Below are 18522 nucleotides of genomic sequence, written 5' to 3'. Positions count from 1 at the left end.
TTGCCGTACCAGGCAGTGATACAGTCCGACAGGATGCTCTCAATTGTGCATTTGTAAATGTTTGTGAGGTTTTATGTGTGCCAAATTTCTTCAGCCTCCTGAGGTTGAAGAGGCGCCGATGCGCCTTCTTCACCACACTGTCTGTGTGGGTGGACCATTTCAGTTTGTCCATGATGAGTACGCCGAGGAACTTAAAACTTTTGGCAGCCCAGGAGATGATGTTGATCCACTGTTTTTCTTATCTAAGTGTAATGATTTTCTTTCTATCCGGCCCCTTACGGACTGGGAGGTTCTTGCCACCCTCCGCCGTGTTCTCCATGGTACAGCAAGAGACTGGTGGGAGATCGCCTGTGAACATGTGAAAAACTGGGAGGAGTTTCAAAAAATATTCCTCTCAGCCTTCCTCTCAGAGGACTATGGGGATGAACTGGCGGAACGTGTTCGTAACAGAGTCCAGGGGGAAGCAGAGCCAATACGGGACTTTGCCTTATCCTATCGAGTTCTATGTAGGAGATGGAAGGCTGACATTACTGAGCTGGAGATGGTCAAACTCATTCTCAAGAACATGATTCCCCGCCTTGCTAGTCAACTTCGAGAACGTGTGCAGAATGTGGATGATCTGGTGCGTCTGGGGACTCAGTTTGAGAAGGACTGGAAGCACCACCTTCAAACTAAAAACCCTGTTCCCTCATCCCAGTATACCCATAGCTCTCTGGGGGCTAAACCATCTCAGATATTTGTACCCAAGAGCCAAGACAAAAGTCCAGTGATGTGTTGGAGGTGTAAAGTCCAACATCCTCCAGGTGCTTGCCCGCTCTATGTCCAGCGTCAGGATTCCGGAAAGGTCAGAAAGGACAGAAGACCGACAGTCTAGACAGACGTGGTGGCTTGCATACCATTGGGTCAGTCTTAATGCCCATGAAGCCTTTAGACATCACAACTAGCGGTCTTATTCCTATTCCGCAACAACTATTGGTGCCCCTGACTGTTAGGAACTGGAGAGGGAAGGCCATAATTGACACAGGAGCAACTTACACCCTGATGCAAGAGGCCCTGTGGCAGAACATGGCATTACCTCATGAGGAGCTACAAACATGGGAGGGACCATTGTACTTGGCCAATGGAGAACCTACCACCCCTTTGGGCTGGATTAGTATAATAATACAACTGCATGATGAGACTATTAAACTTCCTGTGGCTATTCTTGCAGATTCAAGCCTTGCATTTGCTGCAGTCCTTGGCCTAGACTTCCTGTTCTTCAGTGGACTGACCATCTCGATGTCTGAACCCTCCTATCGGCTGCACTCTGACTATTCCCAGCCTCATCCATTTCAACCTGGTAATGCACTGATTTCAGGCTGGAGCCTGCTACATTATGCAGAGTCCGGACAAGGTCAAGTCAGAGACCGAGAAAATCTAAAGAGACAAAAACATGTTCCATCAGTGAAGTCGGAGAACCCAACTATCACCCTGATTACCGCCGTACCCCCCCTTCTATCCGAGAGCAAAAGCAAACCTGATGCTGATTTCTACATCAAACAAGCAGTGGCACTGGCATGTCTGTCGGATGATGAAAGGTGGAAGCTCTTCCAGATGTTGGAGATGAACAGTGAGGTCTGCACTCTTACACTCGGCCGTACAACCATCTTGAAACACAAAATCTATACCCGGCATGATGTCCCTATTAAGCAGCGTCCCTACAGGTTGTCCCCCGCCAAACTGGCAATCCTCAATGAACTGCTCAAAAGCATGTTGGAGAATGGAATTGTGGAACCGTCTTTTTCCGGATGGGCTTCTCCGGTTGTCCTGATTCCTAAGAAAGATGGTGGATATCGATTCTGTGTGGACTACAGGAAGCCGAATGCCATAACAGAAAGCGATGCCTACCCTCTACTAAACATAAATGACATACTGGGATCTCTGGCAGGAGCATCTATCTTTAGTCATCTGGATCTGAACAGTGGCTATTGGCAGGTGGCAATGGATCCCGCTAGTCAGGACAAGACTGCCTTTGTCACCCCTGCTGGTTTGTACTCCTTCAAAGTCATGCCTTTTGGTTTGAAGAATGCTCCAGCAACCTTCCATAGGTTGATGGAGACTGTCCTGGGAGATCTGAGGGGTAGAAATTGTCTTGTGTATCTGGATGACATCATAATCTACTCTTCCTCTGTCGCGGATCATCTGAAAGACATACAGTCTGTCTTCGACAGACTAAAGGCTGCAGGTTTGACCTTGAACTTGAAGAAGTGTCGTTCTGTTTGCTAGAACTCAAGTTCCTTGGTCATGTGGTTAATGCTGAAGGTATCCATACAGATCCAGCCAAAGTTGCAGCCGTGCAGGAATTCCCAATTCCCACATCCCTCAAAGCTGTTCAGCGTTTTCTGGGTATGGCTGGATGGTACCACAGGTTTGTGCCTGACTTTTCAAAGGTCGCCGAACCCCTCAACCACCTTAAGAAGAAGGGTGTGAAATTCCAATGGACCTCTGCATGCCAAAGTGCATTTGAAGCACTCAAAAACAGTCTCATTACTCCTCCAGTGCTTGGACATCCTAACTTGAATGCTCATTTCATTGTGTACACGGATGCAAGTCAAACAGGACTTGGAGCCGTCTTGGCTCAACAAACAGGACTTGGAACAGAAGAAGTTCTTGCCTATGCAAGTCGCACCCTTAATTCAGCCGAGAGGAATTATTCAACGACTGAAAGGGAGTGCCTCGCTGTGGTCTGGGCTTTGGAGAAATGGAGCTACTACTTGGAGGCGAAGATCTTCACCGTTGTCACAGACCACGCTGCTCTGCAGTGGGTTCTGGCATCAGGCACGACCAACAGCCGTCTTATTCGCTGGTCTATCCGACTGCAGGAGTTTGACTTCATCATTGAGTATCGCAAAGGAAAACTGAACGTTGTACCAGATGCCCTTTCTCGGATTACAGAGACTGCCAATGTTTGTCCTCCCTTGTGCAGCACTTACACTACCGCTAAGTGTCTGGATGATTCCTTTCCTCTGGATGATGAGAGTGTATGGAGAGCACAGCAGAAAGATGCTGCCATCATGGCGATCCACAAGAGTCTGTCTGAAGAAGACTCAAAGAGTCGTTTCAATGATAAGTATAGCATAATTCAGGATAAAGTGTATCGAAAAACTCCAAGAGGAGAGGGAATACACAGCTCCCATTATCGCGTCTTCATTCCCTCTACATTGAGTGACCAGATAATCCAAGCTTATCATGCTAACCCCATGAGTGGCCATCTTGGAGTTTTTAAGACGTATCGAAGACTACAAGAGGTGGTTTACTGGCCAGGCATGTGGGTTGATACCCGGAAGTTTGTACAGCAGTGTGAAGTCTGCCAGAAATACAAACCAGACATTGGCAGACCTGCTGGAAAAATGCAGCAGACCGTGGTAAACCATCCAAATGAAATGTTGGGAATTGACCTCATGGGACCTTTTCCTCCCAGCCAGGGAACCCAGAATGAATTTTTATTGGTGGTAGTGGACTACTACACACACTGGGTGGAGTTGTTTCCACTCCGCAAAGCCACTGCATCAGCCATTGCTCTAATTCTGCGACGGGAGGTCTTTACCAGATTCGGAATTCCAGACCAAATCCTCTCTGACCGAGGTCCGCAGTTCATATCAGGAATATACAAAGAGCTTTGTACCTACTGGGGTGTAATTGCCAAGCTGACCACAGCCTACCATCCTCAGACCAACCTGACCGAGAGGGTAAACCGTACCCTGAAAGGGATGATTGCTTCATTCGTGGGGGATCAGCACACAAGGTGGGATCAGCATCTTCCTGAATTTCGCTTTACACTGAACTCTGCCGTGCAGGAGACTTCTGGGGTCACTCCCGCTGAACTCCACCTGGGAAGACCACTAAAAGGTCCGATGGACAGAATCTTGCAAAGTTCTAATGTTTCACCTGACTGCCCAGCGTTTGATGCCGTACAACACCACCACACCTTGCTAGCCAGAGTGGAGGCCAGCAAAACCAAAGCCAAACAACGACAGCTGAGAAACTATGATAAACATAGACGAGACGTGTGTTTCCCACCCCAGTCTCGTGTCTGGGTACGTTCACATCATCTGTCGAAGGCATCTAAGAAGTTCACGGCCAAGCTAGCTTCGAGATGGAAAGGCCCATACCGTGTAGTGCAGCAGTTGGGACCAGTGAACTACTTGGTCTGTTTGGAGGACACTGGGGAAGATGTCAGGACGGTGCATGTTGTTGACCTAAAGCCCTGCTACCCTACGGCAGAAGAGCTGGATCGCAGGCAAAAGCAACACCTGCAGGAACTCTTCGTGGAGGACTCTGATGAGGACTTCCCTGGTTTTGGATAGCAGGAACATTAAAACTTATCAAAGCCTGCATCCTCTGTTTTTACAGGCTTTTTTTTCATGGGGGGAGGAGTGTGGCGAAATCCTGCACGGAGCCTTCACCGTGCGCTGCCACTTTAAGAGCGCATGAGCAGTAGGAAGGAGGAAATAAAAGAGCTCATTCAGCTCTTTGGGGAGGAGCTCTTGGGTGGCGCGACAGTTTTGGTTGTGTGTGCTATGCTGCAGAGGTTTTTTGTTTGTCTTCAGCGTATGTGGTTGTACAGTGTTTGGATCAATCCTCGGTGTGATCGCTCGACGACGTGGTTGTTCTCATGTGGGACCGCGACGGTTATGGATCAAATGGATTAGTAGCAACATTGTTGCGAAGCGTTCAACTACAACCCAACACACCATCGGACAGTCAGACCGTACACCTGCACCCTCAAGACCACAGCTAAGCCCTCTCTTGTTCCCTTCCCGCTATGGTCCAGTGCTTTACACTGCAACCGACTATTTTTCTAAATGCATTGAAGTTTCATTGGAGCTGGACTAGTGTGTATTTGAACACCACACATTCATACCCTCTGCACTCCTCCCCTGGAAGAGAATACAAACTATTGCAAATCCTCTGTGTGATGACTGGGTTCATTCTTTATTGTATGAAGTTGCTGTTTATTTGCTCTGCCATTATTATTATTATTATTATATGAGGTATGCTTGGTGGGGTTACCAAGAATTGTGGAAGGACTGTGCTGTGATGTGGGATCTATAGGGTGTGTATTCTTTTTTCTCTCCGCTGGCTATCTGCTCAACAGGCTACACTCTAGGCAGTCTCTTCTGCTGATGTGTGTGGGTCTGGTAGTGGTACTCTCGCTGTTCTACTATTTTTCTTTCGGCATGGTTAATACCTGCCTGGCGCCCGAACTAAATCTTCTTTACCCTTCTCTAATTAATACCGCTACAAGTTCTTTGAGGGCCATCGTGGTATCTGCTTGAAGGGGGATATACACGGCTGTGACAATAACCAACGAGAATTCTCTTGGGAGATAATATGGTCGGCATTTGATTGTAAGGAATTCTAGGTCAGGTGAACAAAAGGACTTGAGTTCCTGTATGTTGTTATGATTACACCATGAGTCGTTAATTATGAAGCATACAGCAGGAGGCTACTCCGTCTACTTCTTCTGTGGCGCCGTTGTTTTTGGTCGGCCTCTGGGATTAGATCCAATGTCCCCGGTGATGTCGTATTCCTGATCGTAATGTTGGTAAGTTGACGTCGCTCTTATATCCAATATTTCTTCCCAACTGTATGTAATAACACTTAAGATTTTCTGGGCTAACAACGTAAGACATAACACATAAAAAAACGAAATACTGCATAGTTTCCTAAGGACTCGAAGTGAGGTGACCATCTCTGTCGACACCATCTTGCAAACTCTTCCCCTGTCATACTCTTCAGATCTTTCCCAATGTAGCCTATTTGACACTTCATATTTATGTTCTGCTTTTTCTCTCTCTACCTTCTCCCTCTATTCTATGTGTGCTTCACTCCCTCCCTCTTGCTTTCTCCCACTCTCTTGTCGATGATGTGCCTAAATAAAGTTCCTGACATTTCTCCTCTGTCTCAGTAAATGTCCACCCTCCCTCATTGTAGGATCCCTGACGCTCATTATCACTCTGATGAACTGTCTACTTGCCGTCTACTCTCTTTAGGATTAGGGACAATAATAATATGGTCGGACCAATGTCGCTAGTTTAATGCCAGTCCATTAGAACTGACCTGTTCACACCTCCCTCGCCATTACCATGACAATACATCCCGTCTTTTAATGAGACATAATGGTAGCAATGCTATGTTGAAATTCTATGCCAATCTATTATTCTATTCTTTGAAATTCTTCTTACAGAGTTGCTATGGAAAGTTTACTTCTTAATTCCATCCAGCATCTAGTCTAGATAAACTAAGGCTGAATAGCTAAAAGCAAGTAAAACAAAATGGCAGCTTGCTTATTTAAAACAAGTATGTCTAGTTGATGATCAATGCTTAATGCTCGATTGTTTCAACCAGGGTGTAGGAGTAGCATCACAACTAGACAAATATTGTGTCAAAATAGCTCTGCTTTGCCATGCCATGTCTCATAGTCTCTGACAGCTTGAAAAGGGGCTTTCAGGTTCACTGACTGGACAATTAAAATATCAACAAAATGTTGTCGGCTGGCCTTTCTCTCGGCCGATATATTAATGCCTGCTATTTGCTGGTGACAGACCACTAAACCCATTTGCAGGCAATTGGATCCACACATAGCCGAATAATTCTGTCTGGGTGACATTCTACATCATCCGCAAATTGTCAGTGTACCATTGATTACATTGCATTACTTGCACCAAAACTAACGAGAGGAGTAGGGAAGACCGGGGTCAATCGTAACAGGGGGAAATTGTAATACCTTGAATTTCTCCAAAAAGAAACAAGCTAGAGTATTGAAACTCACTCAGTACATGCCAATTTAGGTTGCCCTGCTTGAAAGGGCAATTGTTTTTCTTTTAGGGCTGAAAGTATATTTAGCACCGTTAGTATATTTTTTATTCTGTCCAAGAATTTAAACTAGCATAAATTCATCCCTATATGTTGGCTAAACATTGATATGATTGACATATGTCACTATTATTGTCTCTTGCTAGGCACATGAGGTTTTGTCATGGCTGCTAGGCTTGGGTTGGGGGCAATTGTAAGGCAGTGTTAAAATGACACTGAGTCAAGCAGCCAAATTATGAAAATAAGTGATTTTAACTTTAAGATTGTATGAATTCTACATTAATTATACAACTACTAACTTTAAATAGCGTTGGGGTCCTGTAGAAGGCCAAATAGGTTGTAGACCGATATGATCAGACTATTCTAGAAGCTTTTGAGAGGAACCAAATGGCCATTCACAAACAAGGGTGTTACTGTAAATATTGGTTACGTACATAAAAATTATTATACACTACCAGTCAAAAGTTTTAGAACACTTACTCATTCAAGGGTTTATCTTCTTTTTGACTATTTTCTACATTCTAGAATAATAGTGAAGACATCAAAACTAGGAAATAACACACATGGAATCATGTAGGAACCAAAAAAGTGTTAAACAAATCAAAATATATTTTATATTTGAAATTCTTCAAATAACCACCATTTGCCTTGATGACAGCTTTGCACATTCTTGGCATTCTCTCAACCAGCTTCACCTGGAATGCTTTTCCAACAGTCTTGAAGGAGTTCCCACATATGCTGAGCACTTGTTGGCTGCTGTTCCTTCACTCTGCGGTCCAACTCATCCCAAAACATCTCAATTTGGTTGAGGTCAGGGGATTGTGGATGCAAGGTCATCTGATGCAGCACTCCATCACTCTCCTTCTTGGTAAAATAGCCCTTACACAACCTGGAGGTGTGTTGGGTCATTGCCCTGTTGAAAAACAAATGATAGTCCCACTAAGCCCAAACCAGATGGGATGGCGTATCGCTGCAGAATGCTGTGGTAGCCATGCTGGTTAAGTGTGCCTTGAATTCTAAATTAATCACTGACAGTGTCACCAGCAAAGCATCCCTACACCATAACACCTCCTCCTCCATGCTTTACAGTGGGAAATACACACGCGGAGATCATCTGTTCACCCGCACCACGTTTCACAAAGACACGGCGGTTTGAACCAAAAATCTCCAATTTGGACTCTAGACCAAAGGACAATTTTCCACCGGTCTAATGTCCATTGCTCATGTTTCTTGGCCCAAGCAAGTCTCTTCTTATTATTGATGTCCTTTAGTAGTGGTTTCTTTGCCTGCAATTCGACCATGAAGGCCTGATTCATACAATCTCCTCTGAACAGTGTTGAGATGTGTCTGTTACTTGAACTCTGTGAAGCATTTATTTGGGCTGCAGTTTCTGAGGCTGGTAACTCTAATGAACTTATCCTCTGCAGCAGAGGTAACTCTGCGTCATGCCTTCCTGTGGCGGTCCTCATGAGAGCCAGTTTCATCATAGAGCTTGATGGTTTTTGCGACTGCACTTGAAGAAACTTTAAAAGTTCTTGACATTTTCCGTATTGAATGACCTTCATGTCTTAAAGTAATGATGGACTGTCGTTTCTCTTTGCTTATTTGAGCTGTTCTTGCCATAAAATGGACTTTGTCTTTACCAAATAGGGCTATCTTCTGTATACCACCCTTACCTTGTCACAACACAACTGATTGGCTCAAACGCATTAAGAAGGAAATACATTCCACAAATGAACTTAACAAGGCACACCTGTTAATTGAAATGCAGTCCAGGTGACTATCTAATGAAGCTGGTTGAGAGAATGCCAAGTGTGTGCAAAGCTGTCATCAAGGCATAGGGTTGCTACTTTGAAAATATATTTTGCTTTGTTTATCACTTTTATGGTTATTACATGATTCCATGTGTTATTTCATAGTTTGTAGAATAATAGGGAAGACATACAATGTAGAAAATAGTAAAAATAAAGAAAAACCCTTGAATGAGTAGGTGTTCTAAAACTTTTGACCAGTAGTGCATGTCTTGCAAAATCATTACATATGTCTATGATAATATGACAACTTCAAAACATGAATGTTTATGAATTAAGTGAGTTTATTTGGTTTATTGGTTTATTGACAATTGTGATCCGACTGTTTTATGTACAGACCTATAAATGTTATGAATGGTTAGGAGACAGATGTACGTTTTCTATATCAAAGAAATTACTGGCTAAGTTCAAGTGGTCGCTGAGCAATAGTGTAAGACCCAACAAGTATATAATTGCCCCCAGTCTCCCCTACCCATGATGGGAGACTCACAACATCAGATACACTCTGTGGCTAGCAATTGGATGAGGAATAGACTAAAATCAACATAGATATTGTCTCCAGGCATTCACGACTCAAGTCACTCGGTTTCACATGTGGCGAGATAGGAATAGGAATACGAAGTGTGGATAGCAATACATATTGAGACTTATTCTACAGTGGGTTTGTGTGAGACCAATAAAATTTGATTTGATTAGATTTTTTAGCTTTACATTATTCAGCTTTCACTGTTTTGTTTAGGATGTTTTACTTAATTGAGCGGTTGTTCCAGTGACGTGTATTCATGGACGCCAAATTTACCACAAAAAAAAATACTTAAAATAATGTATCTTTCTTCTCTTTGTGTCTCATAATTTTCCTTCAATTCACAAGAGGCTGAATGTATCTCACTGGAGAAGGCATCCGAGCGAGCGAAACCACGCCCCTCTGTCTCTGTATCTGATGCTGTCTGGTCCCAAAGAGTTTGACATCGTTGCCATCCGTAGCATTGAACGTAATGGAAGCCAGCAAGCATTTGGCCTCCCTTGATAAAAAAAAAGTGTAAAATCATAGCCAATCAGCATTGAGCTAAACTGAGTGCTAAACTGTGAATGGTCTTGGCTCACCAACAAAAAAAAAGTGTTAAGGGAAGCTTGGGATTTGGACTTTCCTTTTACTTAATTCTCCGTACTGGCCAATGATTATAATGGTGATTCTGATCCAACCATTAATTCATACATTGCGCCCCTGGCCTGTGAGGATGGAAGTTCAATATGTAGCTAGATGTAGAAGACTAATGCTAACTAGCAAACGCTGCCCATGAAAGGAAGTTAGGCTAGCCAGCAAGCATTTTAGCCAGGTAGCCTAGGACAACAAAAAATAAAAGTGTGTACTATATGACAGAGTGAGAGTCATTGATGTTATTAAAGAGAAGCATTGATGTTCTGCATTGATGTTCCTCTACAAGTAGGGTGAGTCAACATGTTTTTTCTACTTGCACGAACGTGCACGCACGCTCTCTCTTACACACACACACACACAGAAATCAGAACCATGGACAGCCACATCATATTTAGCTTACGTTGATTGGACTAAATTTATGTTGGTATCTTCTAGTTGTCACTGTACTGTCACACCCTGATCTGTTTCACCTGCCTTTGTGATTGTCTCCACCCCCCTCCAGGTGTCACCCATCTTCCCCATTATCCCCTGTGTATTTATACCTTTGTTCTCTGTATGTCTGTTGCCAGTTCGTCTTTGTCAAGCCAACCAGCATTTTAGTGTCAGCTCCTGCTTTGCCCCAGTCTCTCTTTTCTCGTCCTCCTGGTTTTTGACCCTTGCCTGTCCTGATCCTGTACCCACCCGCCTGATTACTCTGCCTGCCCCTGACCCCAAGCCTGCTTGCCGTCCTGTACCTTTGCCCCTGTTGCTGTAATAAACATTGTTACCTTGACACGGTCTGCATCTCGGTTTTACCTTGATACCTGATACAACGTTGATAAAGACAAATTAACTGAGGAGAACGCTCAAACATCAGAGAGATGTTATAAGGATTCTTTACAAAGGGTTACAGTGGACAGCTTGTTTCAAGGCTGGACATCGGTCACTACGGTCCTGTTCAAATACTTAAAAAAACTATGAATGCTTAAACAATTTGTTTCCTTGAGGTAATCACAGATCAAAAGTGACTAGATAGGTGAATGTAAGGTTGCCACCCAATTGCTTCCCCAATCCAACCAATTCAGATATGATTACTTCAAGGGAGGCCCCTGGCTTCCCAAAAAATGTCATATAAATAAAATATGGGGAAGGACCAGGCGGGCGAAGAATACGTGTGAGACACCAGCTATTCAGATGGATAATTGTGAGATGATCAGCCCGGCGTCTCAAGTTCTGTAGCACTGGTAAGGTTCACCTGACACCCTGTCCAATGCATTTTTTGTGTGTATTTTATTAGGATCCCCATTGGCTGTTGCCAAGGCAGCAGCTACTCTTCCTGGGGTGCAATGCTATCAAAAGCTATGGAGGTGTTTTCAACATTGCCTCAGGAGTGAATTCTGGCACTTGAGGAGGCCATTAAACTCCTTGGGGTTCTCTGATTTATCTCAGGTGCAACTGCTACAGACAATAGCTATGATTCTGGCACATTTTAACTTTGCTATCAAATGCAAATGACATATGCAATGTTTGCATACAACGTTTATCAACAGCAGATCTGTGGTCAAAATCTATGAGTAGTATTGTCAATGGCCATGACTGTCATTTTGTTATCCTCCCTCCATATTGCATCTTCAGCTCTGTTGAAAAACAATGTATCTTAAAAATATCTGCACTGTTGCTTCCCTATAGCCTTCTGCTTTCCTACAAGGTTTTTCCAGGACACCAACTTTATGTACAATGCCCATTTCAGCACATTCCTCCTAAAATGAGCATTGTGCATAAAGTTGGTGTCCTGGAAAAACCTTGTATTTAAATTTTTGACCAGATAGATTTTTCCACCATCAATTGCAAGTAGTCATTCCCCTCCATGTGCTGTGGATGCTGCATGACTCAGGACCAAAGATATTCAAAACAGCTTCTGAATTTCCTTGACTATGGCAATGGAGACACATGTTCTCTCCAGGACACAGCCATCTCCAAATCCTCTTTGTCAAAGCCAGGCAGAGTTGAGGGATGGTAGTGCCAATGAGTGAACTAGCAAACAGAGAAAGATGATAAACTCATAAGAAATTTGCTATGTCGGATGAATGATGGAAAATGGCAAAACAAATTTAGCTTGGAGGCAGATGAAAACAACATTAGGAGTGGGTGTACTTGCTCTAACATAGCTATTGAAAAAAGGATTCTATTGATAGTCTTGAATGCCATACCTGGGTGAATTCCTGTGTAAACATTGGTAATTAAATAGCAGAGTTTCATTATAGAACACTGTGGACATGCGCCACTGATCTGGGAGTGAAGTGGGGATAGGGAAAGGAGAGGACAATAAACAGAGAAGGGGAGGGAGGAAGGGCCAAGACTGCATTACAATACTTTACCGAAGCTGCATACAATCTACCTCGCCTTCTTCTGCACATCTGAGTGATTGTCTTCTATTTGCAACAGCATTTAAATATACAGTGGGAATTGACAGAGGGAAGGAGGTGAAGGACTGTAATGAAGTATGGAGGCAAGGAAAATGGAGATGTGCAAGGACTCCCGTTGATTGGAACAGTATAGAATCACATTAGGTTCTTATTATAGCCTCCTTCCACACTTAAGACCATTAATGATGCCCTCATTCCTTCACAGAGTTAAATCTGTCCATGATTTCCACCCATTGCCATATAACATGTCTGTTATTTCAGCTGTTAATGAGATTTGTGATGAAGGAAAAAGGCTAAATATTTCAAAATGGATTGTGATGACCGCTTTTAAGATCTTCCTTCCTGTGATCTCTGACAATCCCTGTTATGATTTCATCCAGTGGTAAAAACTGGCTTATTATCCACACCTGCAGATGTGATTTGTAACTGAATAACTCACTGTACTGTATGACAGCTCCCACACTGGAGGATGGCAAACCTCCCCCAATCCCTCTACCACTGGTGCATTCTATCTCTCTGTATCTCTCTTGACGGAGTGGTGAAGCCAACTCATCTACAGAATGTGTCAGTGCACAGATGCCTAATGGTCTCACAGTGAATTCACAGCCACCATAAATAACTGCAGGTTATTGTAGAGTGTACTTCACTGTCTTTCTTTGTGGCTGTGTTTCTTTTCCTGGCCACACTGTCAACAATAACTGCCAGATGCAATAATATTGTGCCTGATCTCTGACTCAGGCTTGATCCTATCTCCAGTTCAGGTTTTATCTTAAGACCACAGATTATTGACAGAGGAGAAAGACAACTGAGATTGAAGACATACTTCAACCTGTGAAGCAGGGGAGGTAATGGTGTGGTGTATAAGGTGGACAGTGCGTTATGCCCCTAGGTTACAATGCTGGACCAGGGGCCTGTTGCACAAAAGTAGAATTAAGACATCCGGGATAAATGACTCAGCTGAGCTCAATGAAGCCAAAACATGTGCGTCCAGGCTTAATTGGTTGCACAAAGACCAAGCCAGGATGAGCAGACACGGATTCATTAAGCCAGGTGAAACCAATCCTGGATAGGTGCGCGCTCACGGCTCACTCAAATAGACCCCGCCACAGATCACAGATTAACTGATTTACCATGGCAACTAGAGCCGCGTACTTTTCCCCGTCGGAAGCACAAATCCTCATGGAGGCATACGAGGAGGTAAAAGATATAATTAAGAAGAAAGGCAACACCGCCACAGTGATAAAGCAAAGAGAAAAAGCGTGGCAAAGTATTGCAGACCGCCTGAATGCGTAAGTAGTGCACAATTACACACTCACCGCTCCGCTGAAACATCACAATTACAATTCAAATATTTAATTCACATCTCCAAAAATGCAGTTGTACTGTAATTATGAAACGGTTAAATTTTTAATTGAAATGCACTGCAGATATGAGTGAAATTGTGTAAAGTAACTCCATCACACTGTATAAAGCTATGATAAATTTTTTGATATTTTTACTGAAAACAAGACAAAAATACCAAGTAATTTTTTGCAGTGTGACTCCATTAAATGTGTGTGTGTGTGTGTGTGTGTGTGTGTGTGTGTGTAGATTAAACATGAACGGGCCAAAACGGACATGGCAGCAGGTCAAAATCAAATACAAGAACATTCTGCAGAATGGTATGGTCCCTGACTAATATTTAACAAAGCACAAGCATATATTGTACCCAGAAGGTGCCTGCTCACACATTGTCTGTACTGTTTTAGCAGTGAAAAAGAATACCCACAGACAAGGCACGGGTGGTGGGTCACCAAAGGCTGACCTTACCCCAGCAGAGGACATGGCCTTGGAGCTAAATAAAGGCAGGCCCGTCTTAGAGGGGATCCCTGGGGGGAAAGAGACGAGCATAGGTTCCTCCCAAGATGCCACCCGCTTCATTCAAGGTATGTCCTTCCATCTCTACATGGGATACAACCACATTCATATTGAATCAATTTGGACTGTCTGACTTTGGTTTACCTATTGCCTTGCAGTGTCTGGCAGCACTGTGTTCCTGTTAGAGCCACCAGCACAAGCACCAGACGATGCTGATCCAGTGAGTACTCCATCAAAGGCATACTGTAGGCCTGGCATGTCTTGTCTACTAGCTTCAATATGAATCCGATTAAATGTGATAGGGTGAAGGCCCCAGTGCAGCAGCAACAGCACATGATGGAGACGATGATGAGGAGGAGACCATCTCTCTGGATTCCAGAAGGCATGAGGTATCATGTTAAGACTGTGAAAGTACTATTTACTCTACAATGGTGAGGAGTCCTCATCAAAATCAAAAAATCTAATTTCTTTTACAGGACCCAGATGCTATACAGTGGGAAAACCAGCCTGGCAACATAGTGCGTATTAATAAAAGGACACCACATCCTGCCAAATTCCAGCTGCGCTAATTGTATTGTGTTCACAGAGCTCACAAGCTATCAGAAAGTTGTATGGCAACCACCTCCGGCGCCAAATAGAACTGGCAGACATAGACATTCAGTACAAGAAGAAAAAGATGGAAAATCTTGCACTGGAGTCCGAAATAAAAAAGAGGACAATTAGGAAACTGGACCTTGAAATAAAAAAACTTGAGAGGGAGGTGAGATATGCCTTCAATGTACACTGTATGCTAACTGTAACACAAATGTATTAATCATTATTTTTCTTTCCTCCCCCAGCTCCAAGAAGATGACACAGCTCAAAATAAAAATTTGGTATATTCTCGTAAAGTCAAGTGAGCCATGACATATGAGCTCTTATTGTGAGCACACAGGACGGTGGCATCTTTCTAAGGTTTTTTTTATTTTCCCAGCAATCAGTACAACCAAGTCATCGTTATAAGGCATCGCCCTCTTTTGCCCACCCCCCCAGCACCAGGTGTGGCCACTAGCCTATATGAAGGCCCAAAATTGTGTGTTCCTTTCTGCTCTGACAATGGCATGCCCATTCGTGCGAGATGTGGTGGATGAAGAAGCACTTGTGCTGAGGAGAGCCTTCAGGCGAGAAAGGGTCTTCAGGGACCGGTTGGACCCACTGGCCTTCCCTGATGACCATCTATATGAAAGATACAGGTTTTCTGCAGATGGCATCAGGTATCTATGCAGACTACTGGGTCCCAGGATTAAGCACCGCACTGCACAGAGCCATGCACTGAGTGTGGAGCAAATGGTTTGTGTGGCCTTGCGCTTTTTTGCTAGTGGAGCCTTCCTGTACTCAGTGGGGGATGCAGAACAAGGCCACAATTTGCCGCACAATAAGGAGTGTGTGTCTGGCTATCAAAGCATTAGCAGATGTCTTCATCTCCTTCCCTGGCCACAGAAGACTCTGTGACATCAAAGAGGAGTTCTATAGGATTGCAGGTAAGAGGATCTACAAATTACAGGACAACTGTTAACACATAGTAGGATACTCATTACTTTGTGTGACAGGTTTCCCCAATGTCATTGGTGCAGTGGACTGCACACACATAAGGATAAAAGCCCCCTCAGGTGCCCATGAGGCCGATTTTGTGAATAGGAAATCCTTTCACAGCATTAATGTTCAGGTGAACATAACTTTTTGATATTGTCCATTGACGAACACTCTGCATTGCCAGTGATGTGCATTGATTGGTGTAATATTCCTCATCTTATGATTTCAGATGGTCTGCAATGCTGACTGTGTGATCAGCAATGTTGTGGCAAAATGGCCTGGCTCAGTCCATGACTCCAGAATCTTTCGGGCCTCTGAAATCTATCAGTGCCTATCACAAGGTAAGCCACACAACCCCTATTTATAACCATCATGGCTGTGTCAAGAATATCACTGTGTTTATGAGGTAGTAATGATGAGATTTTGTGTTGACAGGTGAATTCTCTGGTGTGTTGCTGGGAGACAGGGGGTATGGCTGCCAGCCTTTTCTCCTGACACCTTTCACAGACCCCCAGGAAGCACAGCAGGCCTACAACCATGCCCATGCCAGGACCAGGGCCAGAGTTGAAATGACCTTTGGCCTCCTGAAGGCACGCTTTCACTGCCTTCACAAATTAAGGGTCAGCCCTGTTAGGGCATGTGATATTACTGTGGCTTGTGCTGTCCTCCACAATGTGGCCTGCCTGAGGAAGGAGAGGGCCCCCAGAGTGCCACCAGCCATGGACTGGGACAATCCGGCAATCTTCCCTGATGACGACAGTGGTCGGCTGCTGAGGGACCAATATGTGTTGAATTATTTTAGTTAGTATGTGTGCTTTCAATTTTGGTTAAATATGTCCTGCAGTGGCAGAGGAATTTGGGTTTTTTTGGGTTCGTTTTTTGACGAATTTGGCCTCTTATGATGTTTGTGCGGTATACTGTGTGTAATACAAGGCTGCAGGGAGGCTACTGCATCCATTCATTTGTCTGTTCAGTTGATGTGTATGGATTTGTCCTGCATTTATTTTAGTGTGCAGACATGCAGGGTGTGTTATATACAGACCTTTGAATGTGTATGTATCATTTTGTATAATATGCTTGGATTCTGTGCTTTCCATCTTGTAGAGTCACTGTGACTTCAGTTTCGAAAGGAGCTGATGGTTTACCTGCTTTGTTTTGTCCTTATTCAATAAAGGAACATAATGTTACACATTGTGTTTTTATATTCATATGGAATGTGTATTTGTTTATATGACAGAGTACTAGGGCCACACTGAAGAAAAAGGATAAAGTCATAAATTTATGAGGCTGGTTCTTTCTGCAGAAAAGCTACATATTGTTTTTACAGTTTTGATACTTATGACAATGTGATACTTAATATTCTGGCACATCAGCATGTCTTTGTTTATGAAACCATACTGAAGTACAATTTCACGAAATGCCCCACATCTGTCATTTTAACAACTGTCCTCCTTTAAAACAACTGGTTACAATATTATGACTTGTGTTTTTTTCCCCTCTGTGGCCCTAATATTCTATCATTTTATATATAGCCTTATAGTCTATGGGAAACTGTAAATTATCTAATGATAGCAACATCATCTAAAAATAATTTTTTATCCAAAATCATTGAAATTAATGATCACAAACGTTTAAATAATAACAGTGGGTCTAGTTATATGTGATAACAATGTATAGTGAGCAGTGAAATAACTATTGGTTTCCATTTGTGGTGACTGCTGACTGACATTAGGGATGAGATTAAATAGATCCTGGAATTTAGCCTGGTCTGGAGCAGGCTAGCTCCACAGAATAAATCTCCATGGTAATTTATACCATAACATATCCTCCTGCCCCCTATCCATCTTTAGTGCAACCGGATTACGGATCAATTGAGCCAGGATCACCAAGATATCCTGGCTTAATCCCTTATCCTAGTTTTGTGCAACAGGCCCCAGTTCTAAGAAAAACATAAACAAGGAACATTTTATACAGCTTGACAGTTAGTGGTTAGAAATGCTTCTGTATATATTATGAAATTGTTACAGTTGTGTAGTGGCATTTCAGTATTTTCTGCAGTTCAGTTTTGGTTTGCATGTGTAAAATGGAACCAAAATACTTTGTGGTGCCACACAAACTGAATGAAAACTATGATTTCAAATCTATATTCTCAGTGACATATATTCAGATAAACTAAACTGAACTATAAATACATTTCCCAGAGCAAGAAACCATCGTTAAAGTAGAAGGGCTGCGATTAGATTCCAAAACTACATACATTACATTCAACAGGACAACATAAATAAGTTTGATATTAGCACATCAACATTTCAAAGGTAGTACAACCTTGTAGCCACATTAAGAAGATTCAAAGAAATGTGATGAATGGACAAGGCGGTAGTCCTATGATTTATCCACATGTTGATGGATTTGAGGACTGGAAAGTCATGGATGTAGTTCAATAATTTCCCTGCTTTGAGGCCTTCAAATGCCATATTCAGGGCTTCAGGGCCGAGTACATTGCCATCTCCTAATTTCACCAATGCTTTGTCCTTCAGCTGCAGTGAACCAATATTTTGCCAAAACATATTTTATGTCTGCTATGGCTATTGTTCACTATTGCACCCTATTAAAAATGCATAAGAAAAGAAAACTGAATGAGTCATATATATTTCTATGATTGACGTATTCAGTAAGAAGAAGATTTGCAGTGTAGCAGCGCGCTTAAGTACAGGCTTCAATATCAGAGATTTGGGCCGGAATTAAGTCCAAGGCGCATTGTCGACAAGCGCACTGCACTTGACTGTTAAGGTCATTTACATTTTAGATGACTTCCGCAGCATTTACAATGATTTCGATCTCTGCGAATGTCAGGGAAATT

The 18522-nt window shown here is 43.1% G+C and overlaps 2 protein-coding genes across 2 annotated transcripts; both read left to right on the top strand.

Moving 5' to 3' along the window:
* The first annotated feature begins 13144 nt into the window (after positions 1–13144).
* Positions 13145–15456, top strand: LOC139558559 (myb/SANT-like DNA-binding domain-containing protein 4). The gene is made up of 8 exons (XM_071373744.1): positions 13145–13522; positions 13824–13894; positions 13982–14158; positions 14249–14310; positions 14393–14479; positions 14567–14608; positions 14677–14850; positions 14930–15456. Exons 1-8 carry the CDS (start codon positions 13365–13367, stop codon positions 14987–14989), a joined length of 831 nt encoding a protein of 276 aa, XP_071229845.1. The 5' UTR covers positions 13145–13364; the 3' UTR covers positions 14990–15456.
* Positions 15457–15476: 20 nt separating this feature from the next.
* LOC139558560 (putative nuclease HARBI1) lies at positions 15477–17375 on the top strand. Its single transcript, XM_071373745.1, has 3 exons — positions 15477–15610; positions 15892–16003; positions 16098–17375. The coding sequence occupies exons 1-3, from the start codon at positions 15542–15544 to the stop codon at positions 16466–16468; spliced, it is 552 nt and encodes a 183-aa protein (XP_071229846.1). The 5' UTR covers positions 15477–15541; the 3' UTR covers positions 16469–17375.
* Positions 17376–18522: the final 1147 nt, after the last annotated feature.

This window comes from Salvelinus alpinus, chromosome 29 (assembly GCF_045679555.1).
Source record: "Salvelinus alpinus chromosome 29, SLU_Salpinus.1, whole genome shotgun sequence".
NCBI lineage: Eukaryota > Metazoa > Chordata > Actinopteri > Salmoniformes > Salmonidae > Salvelinus > Salvelinus alpinus.
Note: the sequence above shows the minus strand (reverse complement) of the source record. Positions and strands in the feature narration are given on the sequence as shown.

What these genes read in the sequence shown, in the direction of transcription:
- LOC139558559 (XM_071373744.1), top strand. Translation starts at nt 13,365, where the DNA reads ATGGCAACTAGAGCCGCGTACTTTTCCCCGTCGGAAGCACAAATCCTC. An exon ending in TGGATTCCAGAAGGCATGAG is followed by an intron (nt 14,480 to 14,566) that starts GTATCATGTTAA and finishes TTTCTTTTACAG; the next exon opens with GACCCAGATGCTATACAGTG. An exon ending in AAAACCAGCCTGGCAACATA is followed by an intron (nt 14,609 to 14,676) that starts GTGCGTATTAAT and finishes TTGTGTTCACAG; the next exon opens with AGCTCACAAGCTATCAGAAA.
- LOC139558560 (XM_071373745.1), top strand. Translation starts at nt 15,542, where the DNA reads ATGTCTTCATCTCCTTCCCTGGCCACAGAAGACTCTGTGACATCAAAG. An exon ending in GGAGTTCTATAGGATTGCAG is followed by an intron (nt 15,611 to 15,891) that starts GTAAGAGGATCT and finishes TTATGATTTCAG; the next exon opens with ATGGTCTGCAATGCTGACTG. An exon ending in CTATCAGTGCCTATCACAAG is followed by an intron (nt 16,004 to 16,097) that starts GTAAGCCACACA and finishes TTGTGTTGACAG; the next exon opens with GTGAATTCTCTGGTGTGTTG.